The sequence below is a fragment of the Mrakia frigida genome (genome assembly GCF_051309035.1).
Source record: "Mrakia frigida strain ATCC 22029 unplaced genomic scaffold BDY24scaffold_34, whole genome shotgun sequence".
Lineage (NCBI taxonomy): Eukaryota > Fungi > Basidiomycota > Tremellomycetes > Cystofilobasidiales > Mrakiaceae > Mrakia > Mrakia frigida.
Window position 1 is genome coordinate 87010 of NW_027481247.1, and position 22704 is coordinate 109713.

Below are 22704 nucleotides of genomic sequence, written 5' to 3' on the forward strand. Positions count from 1 at the left end.
CTCCTCGTCTCCCTCCTTCTTCTCTGTCCCTTTCCTCTATCCAATCCGATCTAACACAACGACGAGAGATATCACATCATCTCACCCTCCGCCATCAACTTTAAAACGCAAGGGAGAAAGTCTATACAACGGAAACACGAGAAACGAGAACATCGAAAAGTGCACAACCACGCGAAACGAAACACCCTGGAGAAGAAGAGAGAAAACCCGAGAACGAAAACTAGGATAAGCTGAGACACACGAGAGTGGGAGCATAAACACGAAACGTAGGAACCAAGTGTAAGGGAGACGAGAAGAGACGGAGAGAAAGAGAAACACAGCGGAGCCATAAACGAGAGCGGAGCGATTAAGGGGGCTTGTAGAGAAGAGATGAGGTAGATAGGTGGGGGTGGATGTTACATAAGAGAAGAGAAGAGGCATGCAAAGTGTAGTAGTCTATCGAAGCAAGGACGAACCAGAAAAGAAACCGAAACCGAAACGAACCCCTCGACGCGTCCTCGTCTCATCGCCCCGCCTCCATTCAATTTCCATGAATCCCCAACCCAGCCTTCGTGTCCGAATCCAGCGTCTCCAACAAGCTGTTCAGCTGATTCGTCTCGGACGCTCTCCTCGGTCGTTTGGTCGTCAACGAAGTAGACGCTTGTCCTCCGAGGTACGACGACGACGAGTTCGAGTTCCCGGATTTGGGTTTGCTGCTTGGGATGGAGACGGGTTGGACGCTTGATTTTCGGACGAGTCCGTTGGAAGAAGAGGAGGGAGGGAGGTTGGATCCGGAGGAGGGTTCCTTGGGGTTGATTCGGTTCCTCTTCTTGATCACGTCCGTCTTGAGCGAGAGAGGTCGGACGACTCCGTGGAGTTTCTGGTTGAGATGAGCGAGATAGGGGAGGGTGAGGTTAGTACCGAGAGGAAGAATGAGAGGGGAAGAAGGAGGGAAGTAGAACGAACGTAGAAAAGACCGCAGGCCTGGAAAGGAAAGAAGAGGAGAGGTAGGAAGAGGACGAAGACGCGTCAGTTTTCTCATTCTCGAACGCAAAAGCTCAACCAAACGACGCTCTGATCAACTCACATTACACAACGGGTTCCCATCCGGATCCCTCCTCCAAAGCGGGGTGTTGGTCGTATGGCAGTTCGAGCAAACCGTCGGCGTCTCTCCGTTGTTCTGGCTGGCGTTTGACCCCGACCCTTCAGGCGTTGTCGTCTCACTCTGAGGCGTCGTAGCGGGCGTCGAGTTCTTCGAACCACTGCTCGGTCGATGCTGCTTCGACCCTCCTCCTCCTCCTGGATGAACCTGACTCAACGATCCACTCGCCGTTCGCTGTTGGCTCATGAGCGGTCCTCCGAGAGCTCCTGAACTGGCAAGGGAGCTGGTTCCGTTCAGTCCTACGAGGTTGGGCGAGGAAGTGGAGCGAGAGGGAGCGGCTGAGGAGGCGGCGGAGGAGGAGTGTTTCTTCTTCGACGAGATGGGGTGAGGGTGGTAGGCTCCCGAGGAGGAAGCGGCTTGGACGAGTCCTGGTCGAGCGATGGGTCGTTTGGAGTTGGAGAAGAGAGATTGGGGAGCTGCGTGTTGATGAGAGGAGTTCTGATGAGGAGAGTCGCCTGGGGAGGAGTAGCTTGGGCTGAGGACGGCTCCGCTTCCGTTCGGGGAGGGACCTCCTGGCGAAGGACCTGATCCGAGGACCTGGGTAGGGTTGATGGTAGCGAAGGGACTGGACGACGACGAAGCGTTGGCCGTGTAGAAGAGGTTCATGAGACTCTCCATGTCGGCTGCTGAGGTTGAGGATCCGTTGCTCGACTCGAACGACGAAGCTGCCGACGCGATGAAGGCTGCCGCTTCCGTTGCTGGCGAAGTAACGACCGACTGGAACGCCGACGAGTATCCTGGAGAGGGATGCTGGGAGATGGGAGTCGTCGAGGAGGAAGCTGAGTTGATGTTGAACCAATCTGCGACCGCATCCTCTTCCGTCCGAGGAGTGCTGTCCTGAACCGTCTGAGGCGAAGCCGACTGTCCTCCCACCGTCGAATCCGAGGGCCCTGGAGTCGAATCGCTGGCAGCGTTGATGTCGAAGAAGGCGTCGTAGTTTCCGTTCGAGTGGCCGGCCTCGGAGTCTTGACCGTTGGGGAACTGGAAGGTGAAGTGGGAGGAAGGGAAGGATCCTCCTTCGTCGCCGAAGTGAGAGTTCTCGTCGTGAGGTTCGGTGGACATCTCGGAGGCGTAGACGGGTTCTCCTTTGGCGTTGGCTTCGGCGGGTCGTTTCTGGCCCTGTGAGAAAGAAAGGAAAGAAGAGAAGGAGGGTCAGTCGCGTCTTTGCTCGTCTCGAAAACGAGACCTCCTCTTTTGATCCTCAGAAGAAAGAAGGCTGAACTCACGAGCAAACTCGACTTCTTCTCCTCCAACGAACTCCCGTTCCTCGACTTCTTCCCCGACCCAGATCCGAACCCAAACTCCAGCCCATCCGACGTCGTCGCACCTCCTCCTCCTCCTCCCTTCGTCATCTGCAACCCACCGAGCATGTTCAACCTCTCCGCTCCCACCCTCGATCCCGAACCGAGCGAGTTGAGCGATCCACCTATCGAAGCAGGGTACTGATCGAACAGCGAAGTCGCTCGAACTGCATCCTCGTACGCCGACGTGTGAGACGTGTGAGACCCCGAAGCGAAGTGCTGAGAAGGATAGGCTCCAGGTCCCGAGAACGCGACGTCTCCTCCTCCCGGTGCTCCACTCCCGTTGTTGAACATCGAGAAGTTCCTTCCTCCGAGGGTGTGCATCGACTGATGGCCTCCGTTGTGGTGGTAAGGATCGAAGGAGCCTCCGAGGTGATGAGGGATGGGGATGGATTGGGAGCCTCCGGAGTTGAGGGAGGAAGGTTGAGGAGTGACTTGACGACGAGTCCATTCGGTAGGATCGGTGTTGAGGTAGTCGAGAGCTCCGATGAGGGCGTGGGAGTGGGCTTCGTTGTGTTCGTATTCGGGGAAGGGAGCTCGAGAGCGGGAGCGGGAAGCGGCTCGCCAATCCATCGACATTCGAGAGCGAGATCGACTCTTTGCTCGCCAGTCCATGATGTCGGGATCCCTGGAGTAGACAGAAGAGAAGAAGAGTCAGTAAAACAAGCTTCTCCTTCGTCTCGAAGAGCAAAGAAAGCGGCTCACTCAGGGTTGACAGCGTACGCGTTGAACCCAACGACTCTCGAAGTCCTTCCTCTCCTCCCTCTCGCCTCCTCCTCCACCGGCAGCTCGGGAAACCTATCCGTCTCCTTCCCATTCACACTAGCAGTTCCCTGACTTCCACTCCCACTCCCACTCGCACTGCCCAACATCTCAGGAACCAAGAAGCTCGCCAAATCCCCTTCGTCCTCCCTCTCCTTCAACCTCGACTTCTCCTCTTCCTCCGCCACGAACAGAGCCGACTCGAGATCTGCCGTCTCGGCCGCTCGAGCTGCCGCTGCTGCTGCTTCGGCTGCCTCCTTCTTCTTGAGGGTCATCGCCATCATCCTCCAGGTGAGGTTCTCCATCCGTTGACCGTTCGGGAGCTCGGCTCGTTGTTTCGAGTACATCTTCCAGACCTGAGTGGCGAGAGGATCGTTCTTGGCGAGGTGGTCTTCGGGGGAGAGGGACGAGGAAGCTTCTCCAGTGGGAGTGGTGGATTCTCGAGCGGTTCGACTGATGGTGTTGGTCGGGGAGGTCGAAGCGGTGGTGGTTCCCGAGTGATCCTGAGGAGGAGAGATTTCCGACGCTGATTGAGGTTGAGGAGTAGCCGAAGGGGAGAAGATCGCGTCGGCGAGGATGTCGCTAACGATGTTCTTCTTCTCGAAGCTCCTGTTCGATCCCGAGGGACTCGAGACTCCGTTGACGGTTCCTCCTCCTGGGGTCGCAGGACCGAACGCTCCCCACCACGACTCCATCGGCTGGTTCTGCAGGTTCCCAGGCGACTGCTGTCCTCCTACTCCAGGGGACATCATTCCTCCTCCGAGACCCATCCCGATTCCCATCCCGAGTCGAATCGCCAGCGAGAGAGCGTCGTTGTTGGCGAGGTTCCCGTCTCCGAGGTGAGAGAACTGACCGAGGGAGAAGCCTGGTGGTAACGGAGGAAGGTTGGAGAGGGCGATGGGAGAGGAAGGGTCGTCGAGGGAGGAGAGAGCGGAGGGGAAGGCGTAGGCGGGGAGGGAAGGGTTCGAGGGAGCGGCGGAGTTGAGGTTCGAGCTCGAGGGAGTGGGAGGTCGTTGGCTTCGAGGTTTCCGAGGTCGAGAGGAAGGCTAGATGAGAGGAAGAGAGAGGAAGGAAAGAAATAAAAAAAAGCAACGGGAAGTCAGTGACTCGTCCGAAAGTCGGGGAAAGCGTGAGCTCGCAACCCGAGGCGAGGAGCCAAGGGAAGGAGGGAAAGGAAAGGAAAGCTGAACTCACTCCCTCTCCTGGACTTCCAGCATCGCTCGTCCTGTTGCTTCCAGCTCGACGAAGTCCTCCTGATCCGAACGAGTGAGGAGGAGTGGGAAGAACGGCCGTCATCGTCGAAGGTCCGACTTGAGCGGGAGGGTTGGTCGTAGGAGAGGTAGAGACCTGAGGAGACGACGCGCTCGACGGTGGTTGGGACTGCTGCATCCTCCTGGTGAGAAGCGAAGGTCCAGGGACGGAAGACTGCATCGCTGGAGATTGAGGTCGAGAGTTGGTGTTGGAGAGGGAGTGGTAGGACGACGAGGGGATTCCAGGACCGTACGGGAAGGGCTGCTGGGAGGAGTTTCCTTGGGAGGATTGACGGGAGTGAGAGGAGCTGTGGTGGACGTTGGAAGTAGGGATGGGTTGAGCGTTCTGGAGGTTGGAAGCGAGAGGACCTAAGCTGGCGAGGCTGGCGAGAACCGTTGGGTGAAGAGGGAGGTTGGTCAAGTCTGGGGAAGCGAGGAAGGGAAAGAGTCGAGAAAGGATCAGCAATCAGAGCTCGTTTCGGAAGGAAGGTAGGGAAATAGATGAAGAACCAACTCACCTAGGTTTGCCCAATCCTGAAGATGTGAAGAAAGAAGTAGCTCGGTCAGGAGAGCTCGAGGAGAGCGGAGATGAAAGAGGACGAAGATCAGGCTCGACTCACGATTGCTCCCATGTTCGACGGATCCATACCACCAAAGTCGGGAATCCCATCCATCCCACTCCCTCCTCCACTGCTAGATCCTCCCATCCCTGATCCAGCTGCTCCTCCTCCAACAAACGAGTGCCCGTCGTAACTCTGTCCGAACTCCGCTCCCGCGACTCCTCCTCCTGCCCCTCCCATTCCCGACGACGAAGACGCTTCTCCAGCTCCGTTGCCTCCCAAGTACATGCCTCCAGTCCCAAACCCCAAACCCAGCTGATCCAGAGCTCCCGACATCATCCCTGTCGACGCTCCACCGTCTCCCGAGGTCGCGCTTCCGAAGGAAGCAGGTGTGCCTCCGTTGTTGCTCCCGAGGGACTGTGAGAGAGCTGCTGCAAAGGTCTGTTCGAACGACTGATGGATCCAAGGGGAAGCTGGAGGATCGAGAGGAGTGGTAGAGCCTGACGTTGGACGAGACCAGTAGGCGGCGGGGTTGTTGGTTCCTGCTGAACCTGAGGAGAAGGAGGGAGGAGGGAAGAGGTTGAGACCTTGATGGTTGTTGTGGCGAGAGGAGGAAGAGGAGGAGTGCTCTTCTCCTACGGGAGCGAGAGGGATGTTGACGCTTGGCCGTTTCGAATGGGAGGTGGATTGAGAGGAGGAAGAAGAGGAGGAAGCGGATGGACGACGAGACCCTCGTTGTCGACCCCACGAAGCTGGTCCTCCCGAGTTGTGCGAAGAAGACGACGAGGAGGAGGAGGAGTGTTTGGAAGTCGAAGAGGAGGGATGAGATTGCGGAGCCTCCATGACGGAAGAGTAGAAGGGACCGTCGAGCTTGACTAGGAGGAGGAGGAGGAGGTCGAGGAGGGAGGGAGTCGGTGGTAGAGAAGGCTGCGGGGAGGGAGGAGGTCGGAGAAAGAAGGGGAGGCCAGGGAGGGAAGGAGGGAAGGAGAATCAGTTCGATGCGGTTGGAGGTCAAAGAGAGTGGAAGCGCGTGGTGCTTCTAGAATGAGAGATATGAAGAGGATTGTGATTCCGTGATCCGAAGATCGAGGGAAAGAGAGGAAGCTCGTGAAAGAAGGAAGAGGGTTCATCGTTTCCCTTCGTCCCGTCTCCCTTTCCCTCGAGAAAGGGACTCGTCCTCGTTCTTCTCTCTCTCGCTCCTTCTGCCAGTTCCTCTCTACCAAATGACATTCTTCTCCTCTCGTGCTTTTGACTCCGAGAGGCGCATCTCGAGCCGAGAGGAGCGTTTCAGGGAAGGAGGAGGGAGAGGGAGGGAAGGAAGGAGCCAGAGCTCTCCCGACCAAACACTTTGACTCCTGCTTCCCTCTCTTTGTCCGAAACCGAGAACTTCTTCCCGAAGGGAGCAAGAGAGAGAGCAAGCTCTCCTCCTCGAGACGAGAAAGATATACAGAACGAGCACAAGGAGGTGAGAAAGAAGCTACTCACTCGAAGGAGGTTGAGGTCGGCCGAGAGGAGAAAGGTGGAGGCGAGGCGAGCAAGGGGAGGACGAGAACGAGAACGACGAGGGAGGAGGAGGAGGAGGAGGAGGATTTCGAGAGTCGAGTCGAAGAGGAGAAGGAGGATCGAAGCTGTATGCGTCCGAAGGAAGTATACAAGGAGGAGCGAGAGGAAAGAAGCGAGGGAGGAGAGAGAGAAAGGGAAGGAGTCAGTTCTCCGTGAGCTTCCTCGCTCCCTCGCTCTTCCTCCTTCTCCCTCCTCCTCCCTCCTTCCATAGCACAGAAAACGGATACTCACAAAGACGAGAAGAGAGAGCGCCTGTAGCGTTTGAGAGAAACTCGCTGAGAGGGAGAAGGAAGGGAGAGAAGCAGTTGGAGGAGAAGGAAGCTGAACTTCAAGAAAGGGCCAGTTGGAGAGGGCGAATTCCCCCCAGGCTTTTACCCCCGAAACGCCACCGTTGAAACAGCTCCATACCAGGAGAAGAATTTTCCCTCTTCACCCTCTCTCCTCCTGCTCCCTCTGCTGTGAGAACGCGTCGTCGAGTTCTATCATGTGCTTCCCAGTCTGCATACGAAAGCGCCCGCTCCCACGCGTCCTGCCTTCCTTCCCGCCTTCGCCTTCTGCTGCTTCCCTCCGCCTTTTTTGCTCTTGTGCTCGATTGGTCCGATCTCCTCATTCGAGAGAAAAACGCCCATCTCTCGCAACTCTTTGTCTGGGGAATTGACCGTCTCAAGAAGGGCGATCGAAAACCTTCTCTTTGCCTTGCTCTCTTTTCTCTCCATCAGCAACGACGCGTCCCACCCAGCTCCTGTAGATTTGGATCGGACCACTTTCTCCGAAGGGCTGAACCACGAGAAAGAGAGAGAGATCTCAGTCAAACAGGAGGTCTGGGAGATCTCGTGGAAAGTGTTTCCTGGCAAACAAAAAGCAACTCCGCGTCGAGAACAAAGGAGGCAAAGGGGGAGCGGCGACGCGACAGGACACGCTCCTCCTCTCCTCCTCTCGCTCTCTCTCTCTCTTTCCCCGGACCGTCTCTCTTCCGCCTGTTCTCAACCAATCTCAACTGTTCTGCTTTGGTCGGACCCTTTTGCCTTCCATCTCTTCTCTTCTCACCATCGTCCTTCCCTCGTTCTCTCCCGAACAGGCTCCGAAATGCACTTCGCCCATTCAATCAACCCTTCATGAAATCTCACCCCTCCCTCCTCCTCCGACCCCTACGTTCGCCGAAGCTGGTAGTAGTAAAACCTGCGTCGGTGGTTTAACAAGGACCGAAACAGCTTGCAGATGCGCTTTGCGGAGGTTGGACGCTTCGTGGAGGATCTGTTTGGGGAGTTGAGGGGATTCGGAATGGATGAGGTGATGCGATGGAAGAAACGAAGTGGAGGGAAGGGAGGGGAAGGGAGGTGTGAGCTGGGTCGCCGCGGTGAAGGCGAAGGGATGGGATGGGACGGGACGGTATGGAAGAAGTCGGAGAGATGCAAGGGAAGGAAGATGGATGGGAAGGAGGTGGGAGAGGGAAAGAAAGAAAGGGAGAGGGAACGAACGCGATCTATGTCCAGGCGAGGGAGATGGAGGAGCATCTGAATTGAAGGAAAGTGTGAAAAGGAAAAGAAGAGCGATGTCAGCTTGGGAAATGAAACAAAAAGAAATGAGGAAGAGGGAAACAAGGAAGAGGGAAACGAACCTGCTTCACCTCCCCTTGATCGAGCTCTTCGAGCGTGTCGTTGCAGGTAGTGAGGACCGAGAGGCAGACGAAGATGTGGAGTTCGAAAGGGGAGGGATGGGAGAAGTAGGTGTCTGAGGATAAAACCGAGAACGGATCGTCAGAGAGGCAGGGAAGAGAGAGAAACGCAAACGCGAGCGAATAGGACTTACCCCATAGCCTCGAGAGATCTGGGAGAGTCATCTCCTGCGAGAACAAGCTTGTGAGCCAGCGAGACGCGATCTCGATGATGGGGACTTCTTCGGTTTCGAAGTAGTCCTGTAGGGGAAGGGAAGAGGGGAAGAGGTCAGGACGCGTCGAGCGAGGAGAGGAGGAGAGAAGGAAGGAGACGAACGTAAAGCTCAGGTAGGGTTGATCGGAAGAGAGACATGAAGGTTGCAAGTCGATTGGGTAGAGGGTTTTCGGTGAAGTAGGCGTCTGAGGTTGAGGGAGGAAGAAGAGGAGAAGCGGGTGAGCTCGAACGAAGAGGGTTGCTCGACGACGCGAGGTTCCTCCTTCCTCTGCTCAACAACGATCAGTTTGAGAATGATCTGACTCACCCATTTTCCCTCTCCATTCTCCCCATCCCCAGTAAACCCCAGCTTCCAACTTCAAGCACCCAACGAACGGTCCCACCGTGCTCACCCATCCCTCGACGATCTCCCTCCTCTCCCAGTCCAGCCCGTCCAAGCACCCAGGATGCTGGTTCGCCCAGCTTGCGAGCACATCCACCATCGATCTCGTGAAAGTATGAATCGGTGGAGCAGCCGTTGAAGGGTAAGGCGAAGGGAAGATGGACGGAGGGGCGGACGAGTTGTTGGCGTTGGTTGAGAACTGGGAGAAGACGCGTTGAGATTGGGGTTGGAGTTGAGGAACAGGTAAAGGTGGTAGAGGAGGAGGGAAAGAAGGTGAAGCGGGTTCGAGAGATGCGGTGGAGAAGGGGTCGTCGTCTTGAAAGAGGGCGGGAGGAGTTGGGCTGGACGAGGTTGGGAAGAGGGTCGGTGAGGAAGGAAGGATCGAGTTGGGTGGGAAAGAACGTTCTGCTCCCAAGAGAGGACTGGCTTGAGCACTCCCGTTACGACTGAAGTCTACTCCTCCTGTTACTCCTGCTAGGATATCTGGACGAAAGGAGGGAGGAGGGAGGGGAGGAGGGTCGACGGTAGCGTCCTCGACCATTTGTTCGATGGATCTCGTTCCGAACGTGCGAAGGTGGTACTTTCTCGCTGCTGAAGTGGCTAGACGGGAGACGAGATCGTTGGATTTGGGGAGGGAGGAGTAGGTTTGAAGTCTCGATCGAGCGGTGGTGAGCTCAGAGGCTGAAGGAGAGAGGGAAGGAGAGGGTGAGGTGAGCTTCGATCTTTGGAAGACGAGGAGAGACTCGTGAAGAACTGACTTTTGTCGGGAGACAGTACTCCCAGAAGGTACATCCAGACCTCTCCTCGGATCTCATCTGGAATTCCATGTCGAGAAAACTCCTTGACCTGAGGAGCGAAGAGATCAAAAGGCGAAGGCGGGGGAGGGAGGGAGGGAAGGAGGAGAAGGAAGGTGAGCTCTTCTGTTCCCTCCTCTGAAAGGGATCCGACTGCTGAAAAAGCTGATCCGACTCTACTCACCTTTGGTAGATCTACAAACTGTTCTGCGTTGAGCAATTCCAAGAATTCTGGTACCGAAGATCTCGACATTGATGGGCGTTTTGGGAAGGTCGCCGTCTGGACGGACATCTCCTTTTCGCTCTTTCTCCTCTCAACGCCAACAGCCCCTCCTCGAACCAAAATGTCTTCTGAAAAGCTCAACCTCACGCCTACCAACCCTCCCATCAAGATCATCAAGAAGAGATCAGAATGGAAGACTCTCGCCAGCTTCACCATTGCTGTCGCTCTCACGACTCTGGTCCTCAAAGGTCCTTCCACCCTCCCTGCTCTCTTATCTTCAATCTCAGAATCGAGGAGGATGGACGCCAGCTACAGCGACATGCTCGTCAAGGGGAAGTGTCCTTCTCAAATCGATCCTATCAACGTAGGAGCGGATTGGGTGAGTTTTCATAGAGCTGAAAGAGATGGGCGGCCTTAAGAGAAGGAAAGACAGAGCTGACCTGCATCCGGATCCCTCCTCCTCCCTCCTTGATCTACTACCGCAGAACCCTCTAGAGGACAAGAAGTACTCCGCTAAAGCTATCGATCGTCTTTCTCGAGCTGGTGAGCCAACGTCTCCCCATCTCCATTTTTTGGGGGGATCAATCTGACCCTCCTTCGGTCTTCTCCATCCTCTCCCTCCTCCAGTTCAGATCCCTACCGTCTCCTTCGACGATATGGGTCCCATCGACAAGGACTCTCGATGGGAAGGAGTAGCCAACTTCAACAACTTCCTCGACGACGAGTTTCCTTCTCTGTGAGTTCCTCAGCCTTCTTCCTACAGCAGAGATCTCCGAAACTGACCTACCTCTGCTCTTCTCACAGCGTCGACGTCCTCAAGGTCGAACGAATCAACTCCTACGCTCGTCTCTACACCTGGACTGGATCCTCCCCTTCTCTCAAACCTATCGTACTCATGGCTCACATGGACGAAGTCCCTGTTCCAGGTCCTACGGTCGAGAGGTGGACTCATGATCCTTTCGCTGGAGTCGTTGATTCGGACGGTTGGCTTTGGGGACGAGGAAGTGTGAGTCGCTCGCTCCTTGGTGGAAGATCTCGAATCGATTTCGACGTCGCTGACTCTCCGATGTCTGCTTGACTGTCCAGGCCGACTGCAAGAACACGTTGATGGGGATCTTGGGAGCTGTCGAGAAGCTCGTCGCGGAGGGCTTCGAGCCTGAGAGGACCATCATCCTCTCCTTCGGTTACGGTAAGTATATATTCTCATCGTGTATGTTCTTCAGCCGCTGACTCTCAACTTCCATTCTTGATCTACAGATGAGGAGATCGGAGGAGCTCGAGGAGCTGGAGCACTCTCTGCGACCCTCCTCGAACGATACGGCAAGGACGGGATCGCTCTCCTCGTCGACGAGGGATTCACTGGAGTCGACGACGCGTACGGAGCTACTGTTGCAAGCTTCGGAGTCGCTGAGAAGGGAGCTGTTACGATCAAGCTCAGCGTTGATGCTGCTGGAGGTCACTCGTTTGTCCTTCCTTTCTTCTCTTCCTCGCCGTCTTCTCCCCCGCCGCCACTTCCCTCGTTCACTCTCCGCTGTTCCGAATTCGAACTGAAATTGAATATATTCTTCCTTCCATACTCTCTTCTAGATCCGTCCCTCCCATCCACACCTCCATTGGAATCCTTTCGATGATCCTCACCAACCTCGAAGCCAACCCTTTCCCCGCCGCCTTCTCTCCCTCCTCACCCTACCTCCAGTACCTCCAGTGCGCCGCCGACTTTGGACCTGACATGTCCAAGGATCTCAAGAGCCGACTGAAGGATCCCAAGGCCTGGCCTGAGTTGGCGGAGGAGTTTGGAGAGGACAGGAAGAATCGAGCGTTCCTTGGGACTACTCAGGCTGTGGATATGATTTCTGGTGAGTTTGGGATCCTTTTTGGAAAGACGGAAGAGACGAGGGAAGGCGGTGGGGAAAGGAAGAAGGTTGAGGGAACGCATCGCTGATCGTTTTCCTTCGTTTTGACGCGACGCGTCGTTCTCGATTTCGATCATCAGGTGGAATCAAGAGCAATGCTTTGCCCGAGCAAGCTTCTGCTATCGTCAACTACCGAATCGACTTGTGAGTCTTACTTTCCCTCCTCTGTCCCAACCTCGCTCTCTCACCTCACTCTCTCGAGTCTCACCACCTCTCTTCTTTCCGCCTCTTCTCCCCTTCCTCCAGCCTCTCCTCCGTCGCCGAAACCATTGACCACATCACCGACATCATCACCCCGATCACCAACCGGCTCAACCTCACCTTCTCCCTCGACAACAACCCTCCCGTCTCCTCCGACGCGATCAACGTCGTTCGACTTGATTTCGGAGGAAACCCTGGGCTGGAGCCGGCTCCTATCACGAGGACGGAAGGACCTGCTTGGGAGTTGATGGCGGGGACGACGAGGCATGTGTTTGATGGGAGTGTGGTGGCGCCTTCGGCTATGATTGGTGAGTTGAATCGGGTTGAAGAGAGAAGGAGGAGACGCGTCGACGAAAGGACGAATGAAGGCTGACTGCCTTCGCTTGCTTTGGGTCGACTTCTTCACTTTGGTGTAGCTAACACCGATACTGCAAGGGTATGGAACCTTACCAGGAACATCTACCGATTTGTTCCTGCTTCGTTGGAGCTGGTCAAGGTCAGTTTTGCGTCCTCGTCGTTTCGTGTCGCCTCTCTTCGAACCCAAGCTCCTCCCTCTCGTTCACATCGTGATATCCCCTCGAGCCCTTGATCTGACCTTTTTCTTTCTGCCGTTATCAGAACTTCCACACCGTCGACGAGCGAATCCACACGACCGCTCACCTCACGACCGTGAGTCGCGTCCTCTCTGTTTCCTGTTCCTTTTCCTTCTTCGTCCATCCTGAAATTGACTTTGCTCCCCTCTGACCTCTTATCTCCTCCTCGCAGACTCGATGGATGTACAAGCTCATCCGAAACACCGAGGGATGGACCGATTAGGTCTTGCTTCGTCGACAATTACTTGCTCTCTTCTCGTTCGAAGGAACGGCTCATTTCTGTATCTATCTACTTTCCATATCTTGCCTTCTGCTATGCTTCTAACTTAGATGTGACCTGGAAATTCTGGAGAAGGAGGGAAGAGCGGAAACAACGATTTGAAGCCGAACCGTGTGAGCTCAGCCATCTTTCCCTCTCCTCCCTTCCCTCTCTTTCTCCTCCCCCCACCACCATGTCGGAATCGACCTTCCCTCTCTCCTCGCCTCAGCGTTCACGACTTTCCATCAGTCCCTTAGAGCTACTGGTCTCTCAACGCCTCAGGGAGAACTCGAGAGTCTACACCCCTTCTGTGCTGGCTCGGCTCGGTGTTGTGAGCTCTCGCTTCCTTCCTTTCCTCCCTCTCTCTCCTCAAGAGTCCCTAGCTCGAGCTGACTCTCCAATTTCGGCCTAGGTCTCTTCCATCACCTCCAAACATCCCAGAACGCTCTTGTCGATGCCGGTGGAGGTTCTCGAGCTCATTGTAGAGGCAGGAAGATCGGGAACGAGCGGACAGGACCTCACCGCTCTCGCCTCGACCTGCTCGTTGCTCTCTGAGGTCAGACCTCCTTTGGGTTTCTTCCGCTGACGCTCGGAGGCTTTACGCTGATGTTAATGCATCCTTTGACCTTCCCAGATCGTTCGAAGAATCATCCCTCGAGACGTACGGCTCACTATTGGACCCAACACGGAGAGGTCGAAACTCCTTTCCCTCGTCGCCTTCGCTACCTCTCAGCACGGTTCTCAGACCAGGTGAGTCTCTTCTCTCTATCTCGATATAATTCTCTAATCAAGGATCGTTGCTCATATGCGTTCTCGATGTCTCAGAACCGTTTCTCTGGCCTTGGAGTGCATTCTTCCGCCGGTCTACCTCTCGTACCTCGTCCCTTGTTTACACGGCTGGCATTCCCTCAAACACCTCCAAATCGCAACCTTCCTCCTCTCCGACGTCCTCCTCGAAGTCATCTACAAACATCCGACCCTCACCTTCATCGAAATTAACGACTTCCAAGGCTCAGTATCCCAGGACCTCGACGTCGAGGACGACTCTCGACTCCCTCGTTTTCCTCGACCATCTGGCGAGCCCCTCGTCCTTCAAGACTTCGTCGGAACCCTCTACGGGGGAGAGGGTTTCTCCCAATCCTTGGTAGAATCCCGACTCTTCATCGACTTCCTCTTTTCCTACGGATTTCGAATTTCGTCGCTGGGGATCCGACTCGTCGACTTCGAACCCGACGAACTCGACGACCTTTTCCAGATCCAGCACTCCGGTCCTCTCGTCGTCCAACACCAGTCCAGTCTCCGTCGATTCAATCTTCTCGTCACTCCAGGATCAGCCTCAACAGGATACACGTTGCTCGAAAGCATCGTCGAGGCTCAGGTCGATCTGCTCTCCCTCGTCGTCGTCGTAGAGAAGCCTTCGTCCGTCTTCCCTTTCGCGGCATCCAACTTCCTCCCCCAATGGACAGACGATGGCTTCCAGACCTCGCTCTCTGCTCAGACCCTCGAGGAATGGTCGTCGACAAGGATCAGGAAACTACAAGGGACGTACAGGCGAGGATCCGAAGGACGGTTCGAGCTCGACACGCTCGAGATCGTTTTCAAGACTGGGACGGTCATCTACCACGGGCAGATCCATGCTCTCGAGTCGGAGGAGTTCCTGGTCGAGGTCAATCGTATGACGATGGTTTCAGCCCTCTTTGGAGGAGATTGGGTGAGATTTTCGCTTCTCATCTTCCGCATTTCGAGACGCGTCCTTCTCCTTTTCTTCGCTGACGCGTATCCTCGATATCTTCCTTCACTACCACAGGACCAGACTGCGAGCTGCTTCTCTTACATCCTCAACATCCCTACAACAATCCAATTCCTCAACTCTTCTCTCACTCCTCTCCCTACCTTCGGTCGAACCCTCGCATGCTCCTCTTCCTGCTACTCCCGCCTCGCAACTTCCCACCCGTACCTTCACCTCGATTCGGAGCTCCTCGGAGGATACAAGAACATCGCCCGTCTTCTCTTCGCCATCAACTATCGTCGGTTCGAACATCTCACCCGACTCCTTCCTCCAGGATCTCAAGTCAAACTCACGTCGGCGGCGGAGGACGGAACGGAACGTCTCGCTTTCCATGGATCGTCCTACCCTCGTCCTAACGGAGATGGAGGGGCAGTGAAATACATCGTAGTTTCGCCTTCAAACTGGTGCGAGGAAGCTATGGGGAGGTCGAGCTGCTTTGGATGCGAGAGGCGGAAGGGGGTGTTGACGGTGGAACCGATTCGAGCGTTGAGAGCTTGTGGAGTGGAGGAAGTGCATCAGACTCTGTTCCGAGAAGGTTTTGATCTTGCTGGGTTCTTCAAGAGGTACTCAACTTTGGCTGCTTTTACTTCGTCTGAGCCTCGTTGAACTGAACTGACACCCGTCTCTTCTTCTCCTTTCACAGTCCACCTTCGGAGCCGGTCGATCCGTCATCGCTCGAGACTTTTCTCAGGTGAATCTTTACGTCTCGGTGGGGAACGAGTCTTTTCGGCAGCTGAAGGTTCCCCCTTTTTTCTCCCCAGATCCTCGTCGGAGACGAAGAAGGCCCTTCACGTCGAAACGTCAGTCGTCTTTTTTTCTTGATGTGCATTCTTCTGCGACGACGTGAACATATAACTGATTTGGTTTGGTTTCGTTATTTCCCTGCAAGTGAACCTGGAAATGGCTCGGCTATCTTGTAAGCTACACGTCTCCGACAGGCAATCGCGTCGACTTTTCGTCCCCCCGTTGACTGACCTACTATTTCTCTCGTTTGTGCAGCCCCTCCAACTCTGATCAGAAGCCTACCATCGCGTCGATGAAGCTGGAGGACTATGACGGGGTCGAGGTGAGTTGAGCAGAATCCTTTTCGATGCGACGTGCTTTCCTCGTCCGACGACTGACTCTCTGTCTTCTTTTCTCTCCTTCCAGTTGAAACATTGTGGAAACAGCAGGCCGAGGTTTTCGGGTAGTAGCGGGATGTAGGCGAGAAAAAGGAAGGCGGGTAGATGGCAGATGAGGAGGGGGTTCTGGTTATTCGCGTTGTTGTTGTTTCGGCTTTGTTCTCTCTTTCACTCCCATCGCATGGCTCATATCTGTACTTCATCTCCTCATCAGAGATTCCCTCGCAAAGCTGCTGATTTCAGTGTGAAGTTCGAAAGAGAGTCTGGCTCGGAGGCAGGAGCAAAATTTCCTCGACGCGTCCGCTTCGTCGCATGTTTGGAAACGAGTCGTCCTCTCTAGTGCGATGATCAGGCCTCCGATAGAATGAGGTTCTTAGCTGAACGCAGCGGTGTATATGCTGCGCTCTACTCGAAGAAGCTCCGAAGCTGAACTTTGACAAATCTTCTCCCAGCATTGAAAAAGAAGGAGGGGAGATTCAAGGAGAGTCTTGCATTTTTTGGACGGACAGGTCAGTTGTATTTATCTCACTTCGAGCTCTCTGAATCTACTTCCTAACAAGCCAGGTAGTAGGAGGCGAGTCGTCTTCGGAAACCTCTTCCTCCGCCCATCGGTCTCAGCTGCGAACGTTCCCGCCATCTAAGTTTCTGCGGACGATGAGACGCGACCGACGGTCGACTTTTTTTCCGTCAGGTTTGCTTGCAAGCCTCCCAGAGAAGAAAGATCCACAAATGCTCGAACTCAGCTTGCTTGGCCTCCCTAGTATACCTTCGTCGGAAACGATGAGATTGAACCGTCAAGCGAAATTTGCCTCGTCAGAGTCCCCGTTTGAGGTCGAGAGGGTTCGAGTTTTAAGACTTTTGTTCAACGGTCTGTTGTAGACTAGTCTATCAAACGGCCAGTTCTCCAAGAATTTTTCAAGTTCAAGACAAGCTTCTTGAGCGTCGGTCATCTGGTTCTAGTTCCCATGGACTCTGTCGAAAAAACAGGTCGATGCAGCAGTCGGAATCGACGCGAAAACGCTCCCTTTCTTTCCATCGCGCTGAGCAGCAGATGTTTTTGATTTTGCTTCCGTCTTTTGAGCCGTAATTCAGGATAGCCATGCTTACATTCCCTCCGTCTTGGGATCTTTGCTTGAGCTAGATGATGGGAGAAGGGGACCACTGAGAACGTCGACGCGACGGAAAAGTGAGTCGGAGAGGCAGAGCTCGTTTTTTTCTGACCCGAGAACGACAGCGAGCAGCAGAGCAGAAGCCCCTTCGGAGTTGGTTCTCCTTAGGTTGCACCCTCATATCCCACCCCTTCGAAAGAGAGGCTCCGAGGAAGGGACCCAAGAGACTGTTCGACGCGTCGAGCTCGAGCTCGAGCTCAAACGCAGCCGTCGTCTGCGTTGTTTGAGCTTCTCTCCTCTTTCCTCGGACAAGGAGGCAAGCAGTAAAAAGTCATCAGTCGAGAACCTAGAAGAGAAGCGAGAAGGCATGTTGAGGATATCCGTGGACGGAGGAGAGGCCAGCAGTTGGAGTTGAGGAGCGGTCGGGTCGTTGAGGTCGACGTGCTGCTGGAGAAGGAACGAGGATCTTGGTCAGTTCGGAAAAACAGGAGCGAGACGGAGTTGAATCGAAGCGTACCGATGTTCAGGCGGCAGATCTGACGAAGCGTGAAGAGGAAGGGGGAATGGGTCAGATCAAACGAGACGGCAAGAAGAGGCGCGTCGAGAAGGACCTGACGGACCTGAGGAACGTCTCGAAAGAATCCGGAGTAGCCAACGACGACTTCTTCCTAGATGCGAGAAAGAAGAGAAGCGAATCAGTGATTTGTCCTACTGAAAGTGATGGAGTGGGGAGACTCACTTCGAAACGAACTTCTTGAAGTCGAATCCTCCAGCCTCCAACGCAGCCCTGCATCTCGGCAGCACTGAGCTTCACGAGGAATGTACGACCAGATCAATCCTAGCGGCGAAGTACACACATAGCAAACAGGAACGAAAAGAACGAAGAAAGAAAAGAACGACGCCGACGCGTCGAACCCAAACCGGATCTCGTCCTTCTCTCCCTCTCTTTCAGGTCCCCTATCTACCCTCCCAAGCTCCATGAACTTCTTCCAATAAACAAACCTTAACTTGTCCAACCAACGTCTAGTCTAGTCCTAACCTCCACCACACAATCTACAATCTCCAACCTCGACGAACTCCCTGTCTACTCCTTCTTCCAACCTTCCCCGATCCACTCCCCAACCTCCCTCCAAAGCCCATCGTACCTCCCTCCTTCTCCTCCAACCAACCCGACCGCCCCATCAAACCCATGATCCACTCCGGGAACACTAACGTACTTGCACCTCACCCCAGCCTCGGCAAGTTTGCCCAACGACCAGATCGAGTCGGAAAAGGGGACGAGCGTGTCGCTGTCCCCGTGGATGAGGAACGTGGGTGGGTGAGCGTTGGAAGGGGTGATGGAGTTGGGACCGACGAAGGGTTGGATTCGAGCTGTGAGAGCGGCGATGTGCTGTTGAGAAGAGGGAGAGTCGTTCTTGCCCTGCCCGACGAAGGATCGGACTCCTTTTCCGAGGAGGACGTCGAGGACGAGTCCGTGTTCGACTGCGTAGTCCCAGAGCCTGCGAGTAGGAGGAGCGAAAATAGGAAGAACCGACGAGAGAGATAGGATCAGCTTAGCTTTGAGAAGCTGCACGACCGAATAAGACGCGTCGTTCGCACTCACATCCCTCTGTACCCCTCTGCTCCAACCTTCTCCAACTCCCTCTTCTGCTCAGGTGTATAATCCAGCTCCCCTGAGATCGTCTCCGTCTGGGACCAGAGTTTGTCGAACAAGGTCGAGCAGACGGTGCTGAACTCGTCCGAAAGGTTCAGCGATTTGAGCTCGTCGGAGGAGGAAGAAGAGCGAGGCGTGGAGTAGAAAGGGTGGGTGAGACGGGAAACTCCGTACAGGGAGACGGCGGATTTGATAGGTGGGAGATGAAGGGATAGGAGGGAGGGAAGGAGTTGGGTTAGGAGACCACCTGGCAAACGGAAAAGGAAAGGAAAGAAACGGTGAGCTCTTCAACCTTCGGCCGAGGCCAACCAACCAGCTCTCTTCTTCTCCTTAACTCGGTTTCTCTTTGACGTGTAATAACTCACCGATACTAAACCCAACCACTGCAATCTTCTCCTTATCAACCCTAACTCCCTTCTCCTCCAGTTCCTTATCCAAACTCCCACCCACGACCCACTCGTACGCATCCAAACAATCCTCTAAACAATCTCCAGCATCCAACTTCTCTCCTTCCATCCCTCCGATCAACAGCCTATAATCCGGACTAACGACCACCCAACCTTCTTTGGCTCCGAGCTCGGCTACCCAAGGAGGGAGGTGATCTCGGCCGTAGGAGATGAACCCGCCGGGGTGGAAGGCGAAGAGGATCGGGAGGGCGACGGGGTGGGCTGAAGAGGAGGAGGAGAGGGGAGGGAGGTAGACGTCGAGGTTGATGGGGAGGGCAGGGGTGGAAGAGGAGGAGGGGATGGTTTTGAAGGCGTAGGTCAGGGGGGACATGGTTTAGGGCCAAAGACGGGGTGGGAGTTAGGAGGAAGAGAGGGAAGGAGGAGAGAGATGGGGAGAAAGGCGATTTCGGGCGTCTAAGAGGATCCCCGATAGGCTGAGCCCTTTTTTTTTTCTTGAGATATAGGTAGCGAGATAGGGACAGAAGACTACATAGATAAAGAAAACATCGAACCGGAAAAGTTTTCTTCCATCTCTCTCTCTTTGTCTCTCTCTTTCCCTCTCCCTCTTCTCGTTCCCTTCTCCTTTCTCTCCTCCTCCGCTCTCATTCCCGTTCAAAAGAAACCCCTCTTCCAATCCTACGTGAAATCAAATCTACCACCCTCCCACCCTCCTCTACAGCTCTCCCAACACCCCCATCCCCAATCCCTGCACGACCATCCCTCCCATCGTCTTCTCGACAGCCTCCTCCAGATGCCTCTTGGGATCCCTCTTTCCGACGTGACGCGTCGAGAGCTGCTGGGCCGTCATCGTCGATTCCTCCTTGACCGAGGCGGTGTAGAGCGAGGCGAGGTGGAGCATGTTCTGTGAGAGGATGAGCGAGGAAGAAGATGGGGAGGAGGAGGAGAAGGAGGCGAGAGGAAAGGGAAAGGGTGGGAGGAAGGAAGAGAGAGAGAGTCAGTTTCGTGTTTTCCGAAGGACAACGCAAAAACGCTCGGATTGGTAAAGAGGAAGAGAGACGAGAAGGAGAGGAAAAAAGGAAAGAGAAGAGAACGAATCATCGAAACGCACCTTCACAGCATCCTCGTTGTGATGCTTCAACTCGTCAAACTCCTCGAGTTTCAGACCCTCGGTCCATCCTCGCTTGTGCAGGTTCATCAGCATGCCCTGCTCGGCTTCCGTCTTTTTGTAGTCGATGGCGATACCTGCGAAGAAACGAGACGAACGAGGACGAAGGAAGAAGGGCAGGGAGGTCAGTTCGAGAGGGGAGGGAAGACGCGTCGAGGGACGAGACGACGTCAAAGAGAGGACGAAGGCGAAGGCTGCGACAAAGGTGAGGAGGGAGTCGACTCACTGTAGTAATGCCTGTTGAGTCCGTGAATGAGAGCCTGGATCGAAGGCTTGTTGAGGTGACCGATGTTTCCAGTCGTTTGTCGAGGCTCTTGGCCGGCCATCTGTTGATCGAGCGAGAGGAAGACGGAATCAGTACGAGCGTTTGGAGGAAAAGGTCTGAAATCTAAGAGGGCGACAGTGGAGGTCCTCGTGTTCTCTCAAGACGAGGCCGGCGGGACGGAGGAAGGCCGCGACAAGGTTGAAGTGACGATGAGGAGGGAGAAGGAGGAACCAAAGACTCACGAGCATCTGAGGGTTGATCAACCGGAAAGCGTCGATGACGACCTTTCCCTTGACGGACTGGATGGGATCGATGACGATGGAGACGGCTCGAGGGTTGAGTTGTTCGAAGGACTGGAGGAGGGAGGGACGCGTGAAGATGGCGAGGGAAAGGGAAAGGAAGGAGGGAGCGAAGGTCAGCTGAGTCCTTCGTTCACACTCCTCGGCACAATGCGGTCCAGTTGAGGATACGAGCCAGAGAAGGAGTTGGAAGACATCTTCGAGCTACGAGCTTGAGTGATGGGGAAGAGGAAGGAGGAGAGGAAAGGGACGAACCTGCTGAGTGTTCACATCAACGCTCGACAACCAACATCCGAAACCAGGATGCGAGTGATACCATCCGACAACCATCTCGGGCCTAGCGTCATAAAAGAGAAAGCACAAAGAAGTCAGCTCTTCGCCTCCTTCGAGAAGGTGCGTCGAAAGACGGAGGGCTGAAGGAGGGAGAAACGAGCTTAAACTGACCTTCCCGTCTGCTTCAGCATATCCAACATCTTAGTCTGGAAGACGTGATCTACCGACTCGACCGTTACTGAGGTTCCCGATTGAGGCATAGCGAAGACATCGACGACGTGAACCTAAGAGAGAGAGAGAGAGAGGACGAAGGCAAGGAAGGAACGGTCAGCTTCGATCTCCTTCCTTCGCTCACCTCTTCTCTCTCAAGGAATCGAAGAGGAGTGAGGAACTCACAGTGTACTCGTCAACGAACTCTCCCAACATCAACCCCATAACCTCCATGGGAACTCCAGCTCGACCGTGTTTGAGCATCTGGAGGAGGGAAGGAAGGGAAGGAGGAAGGTCAGCTTCAGCGTGGAAGGAGAGCTGAAGGAAAGGAATCAGGGGGGAGAGGAACGAACCTTGAGGAGAGCGAGAGACGAGATGTGAACGATCTCTCCGCTGGAAAAGCAGATGCGACGAAAGAGAGAGTCAGTCAGACGAAGAAACGAAAGGACAAGATCGAGGGAAGGAAGGTGGATCGAGCTGAGATGGGGGAAGGGAAGGAGGTCGAGCTCTCCTTCCTTCGTAGAGCCCGAAGTGGAAAACAACTTCGAGAGAGTCGAATGCTGTCTCTCCAGAACACACACGCTCTCTAGGTGTACAAGCAGCTCGAAGTGGACTCCTCCTCGAGCTCTTCTGGTTGCAAGATCGAGCTGACCGAGCTCCAGCGTGTTTCCCTCCTTCCTCCCCTTCGTCAAGCTCAACTCTCCTCCCTCGGCACTTCTACCTCCCAACCTTCAACCCCATGCATCTTGTCGCTCATCCCTCCACCAGACCGGAAGAAACAAGCGTGAGAAGGGACTCACGTATCCGAAATGGGAGCATCAGCCGGTGGAGGTCCTCCTCCTCCCCTTCCTCCTCCTTGCTGCTGAAGCAGTCGTTGAAGTCCGTCCATTTCCTAAGAGTCTGCGAGAAGAGTGAAAAGGGGGAGTGTTGGGAAGAAAGTGGGTGTGGGGCGGAGGGGTGGAGTTTGAAAAGGAGAAGGAGAAAGAGGGATGTAGTTGAGAGCTTCTCAATGCGAGCTCGTCGAAATGAAGAGAGTGTCCCTTCCTCCTTCGCGACCACGAGAAGCGGCGAATTCTTCTTGCATTCTTTTGCTAAAGCTGATTAGGATGACGGGTCGGGCCCTCAGCAGAGCAGAAGAAAAGAGAAACTGTGGATCTGACCTCTTTCGTCTTTCCTTGCCGATCAGAGCGGAGAGAGCGAAGAGAGGAGACGCGTCGAGGGAGGCTAGTCGGAGAGAGCGAGTCGAGTAGTTGTTGAGGGAGGAAGCAGCAGAGGCTCGATGGGAGTGGCGGGAAGGGTTACGAGAGCGAAGTCTGGAAGGAAGGAAAGGGTTGGTGATGAAGGGGAGAGAAGGTTCGACGCGTCTCCTCTTCTCTCCTCGACTCGACTCGTTTCTGATCAACCAACTGACGATCCTCCTATTCACCCTCTTTCTTCGCCTCTTTGTCTTCTCTAGTTATGTCGATATCTCAGCTATGCAATTGTGGTTCCTTTTCTCGCTCGTTCGAAAGAGAAAGTCTGGTCCCCGACTCCTCTTCTCTCTCTCTCCCACAGAGAAGGTTCGAAGTAAAGTCTTCCACA

The 22704-nt window shown here is 54.8% G+C and overlaps 9 protein-coding genes across 9 annotated transcripts; 2 read left to right on the top strand and 7 right to left on the bottom strand.

The window, feature by feature from the left end:
* Positions 1–796: 796 nt before the first annotated feature.
* BDY24DRAFT_333418 (GATA-type transcription factor) lies at positions 797–1135 on the bottom strand (the record flags this gene model as incomplete). Its single annotated transcript, XM_076637147.1, has 3 exons — positions 797–859; positions 946–963; positions 1067–1135. Coding segments are annotated over 3 exons (150 nt in total), but the record flags the coding sequence as incomplete, so codon positions are not given.
* BDY24DRAFT_181339 (uncharacterized protein) lies at positions 1111–3605 on the bottom strand. Its single transcript, XM_076636323.1, has 2 exons — positions 2368–3605; positions 1111–2260 (listed from the first exon to the last, which is right to left on the bottom strand). Exons 1-2 carry the CDS (start codon positions 3257–3259, stop codon positions 1200–1202), a joined length of 1953 nt encoding a protein of 650 aa, XP_076493478.1. The 5' UTR covers positions 3260–3605; the 3' UTR covers positions 1111–1199.
* A 1087-nt stretch (positions 3606–4692) lies between these two features.
* On the bottom strand, positions 4693–5941 carry BDY24DRAFT_181337 (uncharacterized protein). Its single transcript, XM_076636322.1, has 2 exons — positions 4973–5941; positions 4693–4877 (listed from the first exon to the last, which is right to left on the bottom strand). The coding sequence occupies exon 1, from the start codon at positions 5855–5857 to the stop codon at positions 5060–5062; it is 798 nt and encodes a 265-aa protein (XP_076493479.1). The 5' UTR covers positions 5858–5941; the 3' UTR covers positions 4693–4877; positions 4973–5059.
* Positions 5942–7442: 1501 nt separating this feature from the next.
* Positions 7443–9921, bottom strand: BDY24DRAFT_400128 (uncharacterized protein). Its single transcript, XM_076641916.1, has 8 exons — positions 9827–9921; positions 9607–9694; positions 8774–9529; positions 8569–8651; positions 8387–8492; positions 8196–8308; positions 8056–8091; positions 7443–7831 (listed from the first exon to the last, which is right to left on the bottom strand). Exons 1-8 carry the CDS (start codon positions 9893–9895, stop codon positions 7691–7693), a joined length of 1392 nt encoding a protein of 463 aa, XP_076493480.1. The 5' UTR covers positions 9896–9921; the 3' UTR covers positions 7443–7690.
* A 39-nt stretch (positions 9922–9960) lies between these two features.
* On the top strand, positions 9961–12903 carry BDY24DRAFT_400131 (M20 family metallopeptidase). Its single transcript, XM_076641917.1, has 12 exons — positions 9961–10244; positions 10351–10408; positions 10493–10601; positions 10670–10871; positions 10952–11054; positions 11123–11327; positions 11453–11721; positions 11859–11922; positions 12025–12287; positions 12396–12475; positions 12598–12648; positions 12745–12903. The coding sequence occupies exons 1-12, from the start codon at positions 9987–9989 to the stop codon at positions 12793–12795; spliced, it is 1713 nt and encodes a 570-aa protein (XP_076493481.1). The 5' UTR covers positions 9961–9986; the 3' UTR covers positions 12796–12903.
* A 111-nt stretch (positions 12904–13014) lies between these two features.
* BDY24DRAFT_444113 (uncharacterized protein) lies at positions 13015–15961 on the top strand. Its single transcript, XM_076644823.1, has 10 exons — positions 13015–13162; positions 13244–13387; positions 13466–13581; positions 13657–14542; positions 14639–15183; positions 15264–15311; positions 15382–15420; positions 15510–15536; positions 15620–15686; positions 15770–15961. The coding sequence occupies exons 1-10, from the start codon at positions 13025–13027 to the stop codon at positions 15821–15823; spliced, it is 2064 nt and encodes a 687-aa protein (XP_076493482.1). The 5' UTR covers positions 13015–13024; the 3' UTR covers positions 15824–15961.
* Positions 15962–17196: 1235 nt separating this feature from the next.
* On the bottom strand, positions 17197–17643 carry BDY24DRAFT_418054 (uncharacterized protein; the record flags this gene model as incomplete). The annotated part of the gene is made up of 4 exons (XM_076643794.1): positions 17197–17297; positions 17368–17386; positions 17471–17518; positions 17602–17643. The coding sequence occupies 4 exons, from the start codon at positions 17641–17643 to the stop codon at positions 17197–17199; spliced, it is 210 nt and encodes a 69-aa protein (XP_076493483.1).
* On the bottom strand, positions 17496–19379 carry BDY24DRAFT_400135 (alpha/beta hydrolase). Its single transcript, XM_076641918.1, has 4 exons — positions 18870–19379; positions 18454–18751; positions 17590–18349; positions 17496–17518 (listed from the first exon to the last, which is right to left on the bottom strand). Exons 1-3 carry the CDS (start codon positions 19279–19281, stop codon positions 17935–17937), a joined length of 1125 nt encoding a protein of 374 aa, XP_076493484.1. The 5' UTR covers positions 19282–19379; the 3' UTR covers positions 17496–17518; positions 17590–17934.
* Positions 19380–19423: 44 nt separating this feature from the next.
* On the bottom strand, positions 19424–22159 carry RPN11 (proteasome regulatory particle lid subunit RPN11). The gene is made up of 9 exons (XM_076641919.1): positions 21924–22159; positions 21477–21516; positions 21310–21387; positions 21085–21197; positions 20896–20977; positions 20584–20694; positions 20303–20402; positions 20020–20153; positions 19424–19812 (listed from the first exon to the last, which is right to left on the bottom strand). The coding sequence occupies exons 1-9, from the start codon at positions 22010–22012 to the stop codon at positions 19624–19626; spliced, it is 936 nt and encodes a 311-aa protein (XP_076493485.1). The 5' UTR covers positions 22013–22159; the 3' UTR covers positions 19424–19623.
* Positions 22160–22704: the final 545 nt, after the last annotated feature.

Bases quoted from the DNA above. Each gene is read 5' to 3' on its own strand.
- BDY24DRAFT_181337 (XM_076636322.1), bottom strand. From the start codon at position 5,857: ATGGAGGCTCCGCAATCTCATCCCTCCTCTTCGACTTCCAAACACTCC.
- BDY24DRAFT_400128 (XM_076641916.1), bottom strand. From the start codon at position 9,895: ATGTCGAGATCTTCGGTACCAGAATTCTTGGAATTGCTCAACGCAGAA. The intron at 9,695-9,826 runs GTGAGTAGAGTC...TTCGCTCCTCAG, and splicing joins AGTTTGTAGATCTACCAAAG to GTCAAGGAGTTTTCTCGACA. The intron at 8,092-8,195 runs GTTCGTTTCCCT...CCTTCAATTCAG, and splicing joins ATCAAGGGGAGGTGAAGCAG to ATGCTCCTCCATCTCCCTCG.
- BDY24DRAFT_400135 (XM_076641918.1), bottom strand. From the start codon at position 19,281: ATGTCCCCCCTGACCTACGCCTTCAAAACCATCCCCTCCTCCTCTTCC. The intron at 18,752-18,869 runs GTGAGTTATTAC...TCCGTTTGCCAG, and splicing joins AGTGGTTGGGTTTAGTATCG to GTGGTCTCCTAACCCAACTC. The intron at 18,350-18,453 runs GTGAGTGCGAAC...TCCTACTCGCAG, and splicing joins GCAGAGGGGTACAGAGGGAT to GCTCTGGGACTACGCAGTCG.
- RPN11 (XM_076641919.1), bottom strand. From the start codon at position 22,012: ATGGACGGACTTCAACGACTGCTTCAGCAGCAAGGAGGAGGAAGGGGA. The intron at 21,198-21,309 runs GTGAGTTCCTCA...TCTCTCTCTTAG, and splicing joins AGTTCGTTGACGAGTACACT to GTTCACGTCGTCGATGTCTT. The intron at 20,695-20,895 runs GTTCGTCCCTTT...TCCCTCCTCCAG, and splicing joins TTGATGTGAACACTCAGCAG to TCCTTCGAACAACTCAACCC.
- BDY24DRAFT_444113 (XM_076644823.1), top strand. From the start codon at position 13,025: ATGTCGGAATCGACCTTCCCTCTCTCCTCGCCTCAGCGTTCACGACTT. The intron at 13,163-13,243 runs GTGAGCTCTCGC...ATTTCGGCCTAG, and splicing joins TGCTGGCTCGGCTCGGTGTT to GTCTCTTCCATCACCTCCAA. The intron at 15,421-15,509 runs GTCAGTCGTCTT...TTTCCCTGCAAG, and splicing joins AAGGCCCTTCACGTCGAAAC to TGAACCTGGAAATGGCTCGG.
- BDY24DRAFT_400131 (XM_076641917.1), top strand. From the start codon at position 9,987: ATGTCTTCTGAAAAGCTCAACCTCACGCCTACCAACCCTCCCATCAAG. The intron at 10,245-10,350 runs GTGAGTTTTCAT...CTACTACCGCAG, and splicing joins TCAACGTAGGAGCGGATTGG to AACCCTCTAGAGGACAAGAA. The intron at 12,649-12,744 runs GTGAGTCGCGTC...TCCTCCTCGCAG, and splicing joins CGACCGCTCACCTCACGACC to ACTCGATGGATGTACAAGCT.
- BDY24DRAFT_181339 (XM_076636323.1), bottom strand. From the start codon at position 3,259: ATGGGAAGGAGACGGATAGGTTTCCCGAGCTGCCGGTGGAGGAGGAGG. The intron at 2,261-2,367 runs GTGAGTTCAGCC...TCTTTCTCACAG, and splicing joins AGAAGAAGTCGAGTTTGCTC to GGCCAGAAACGACCCGCCGA.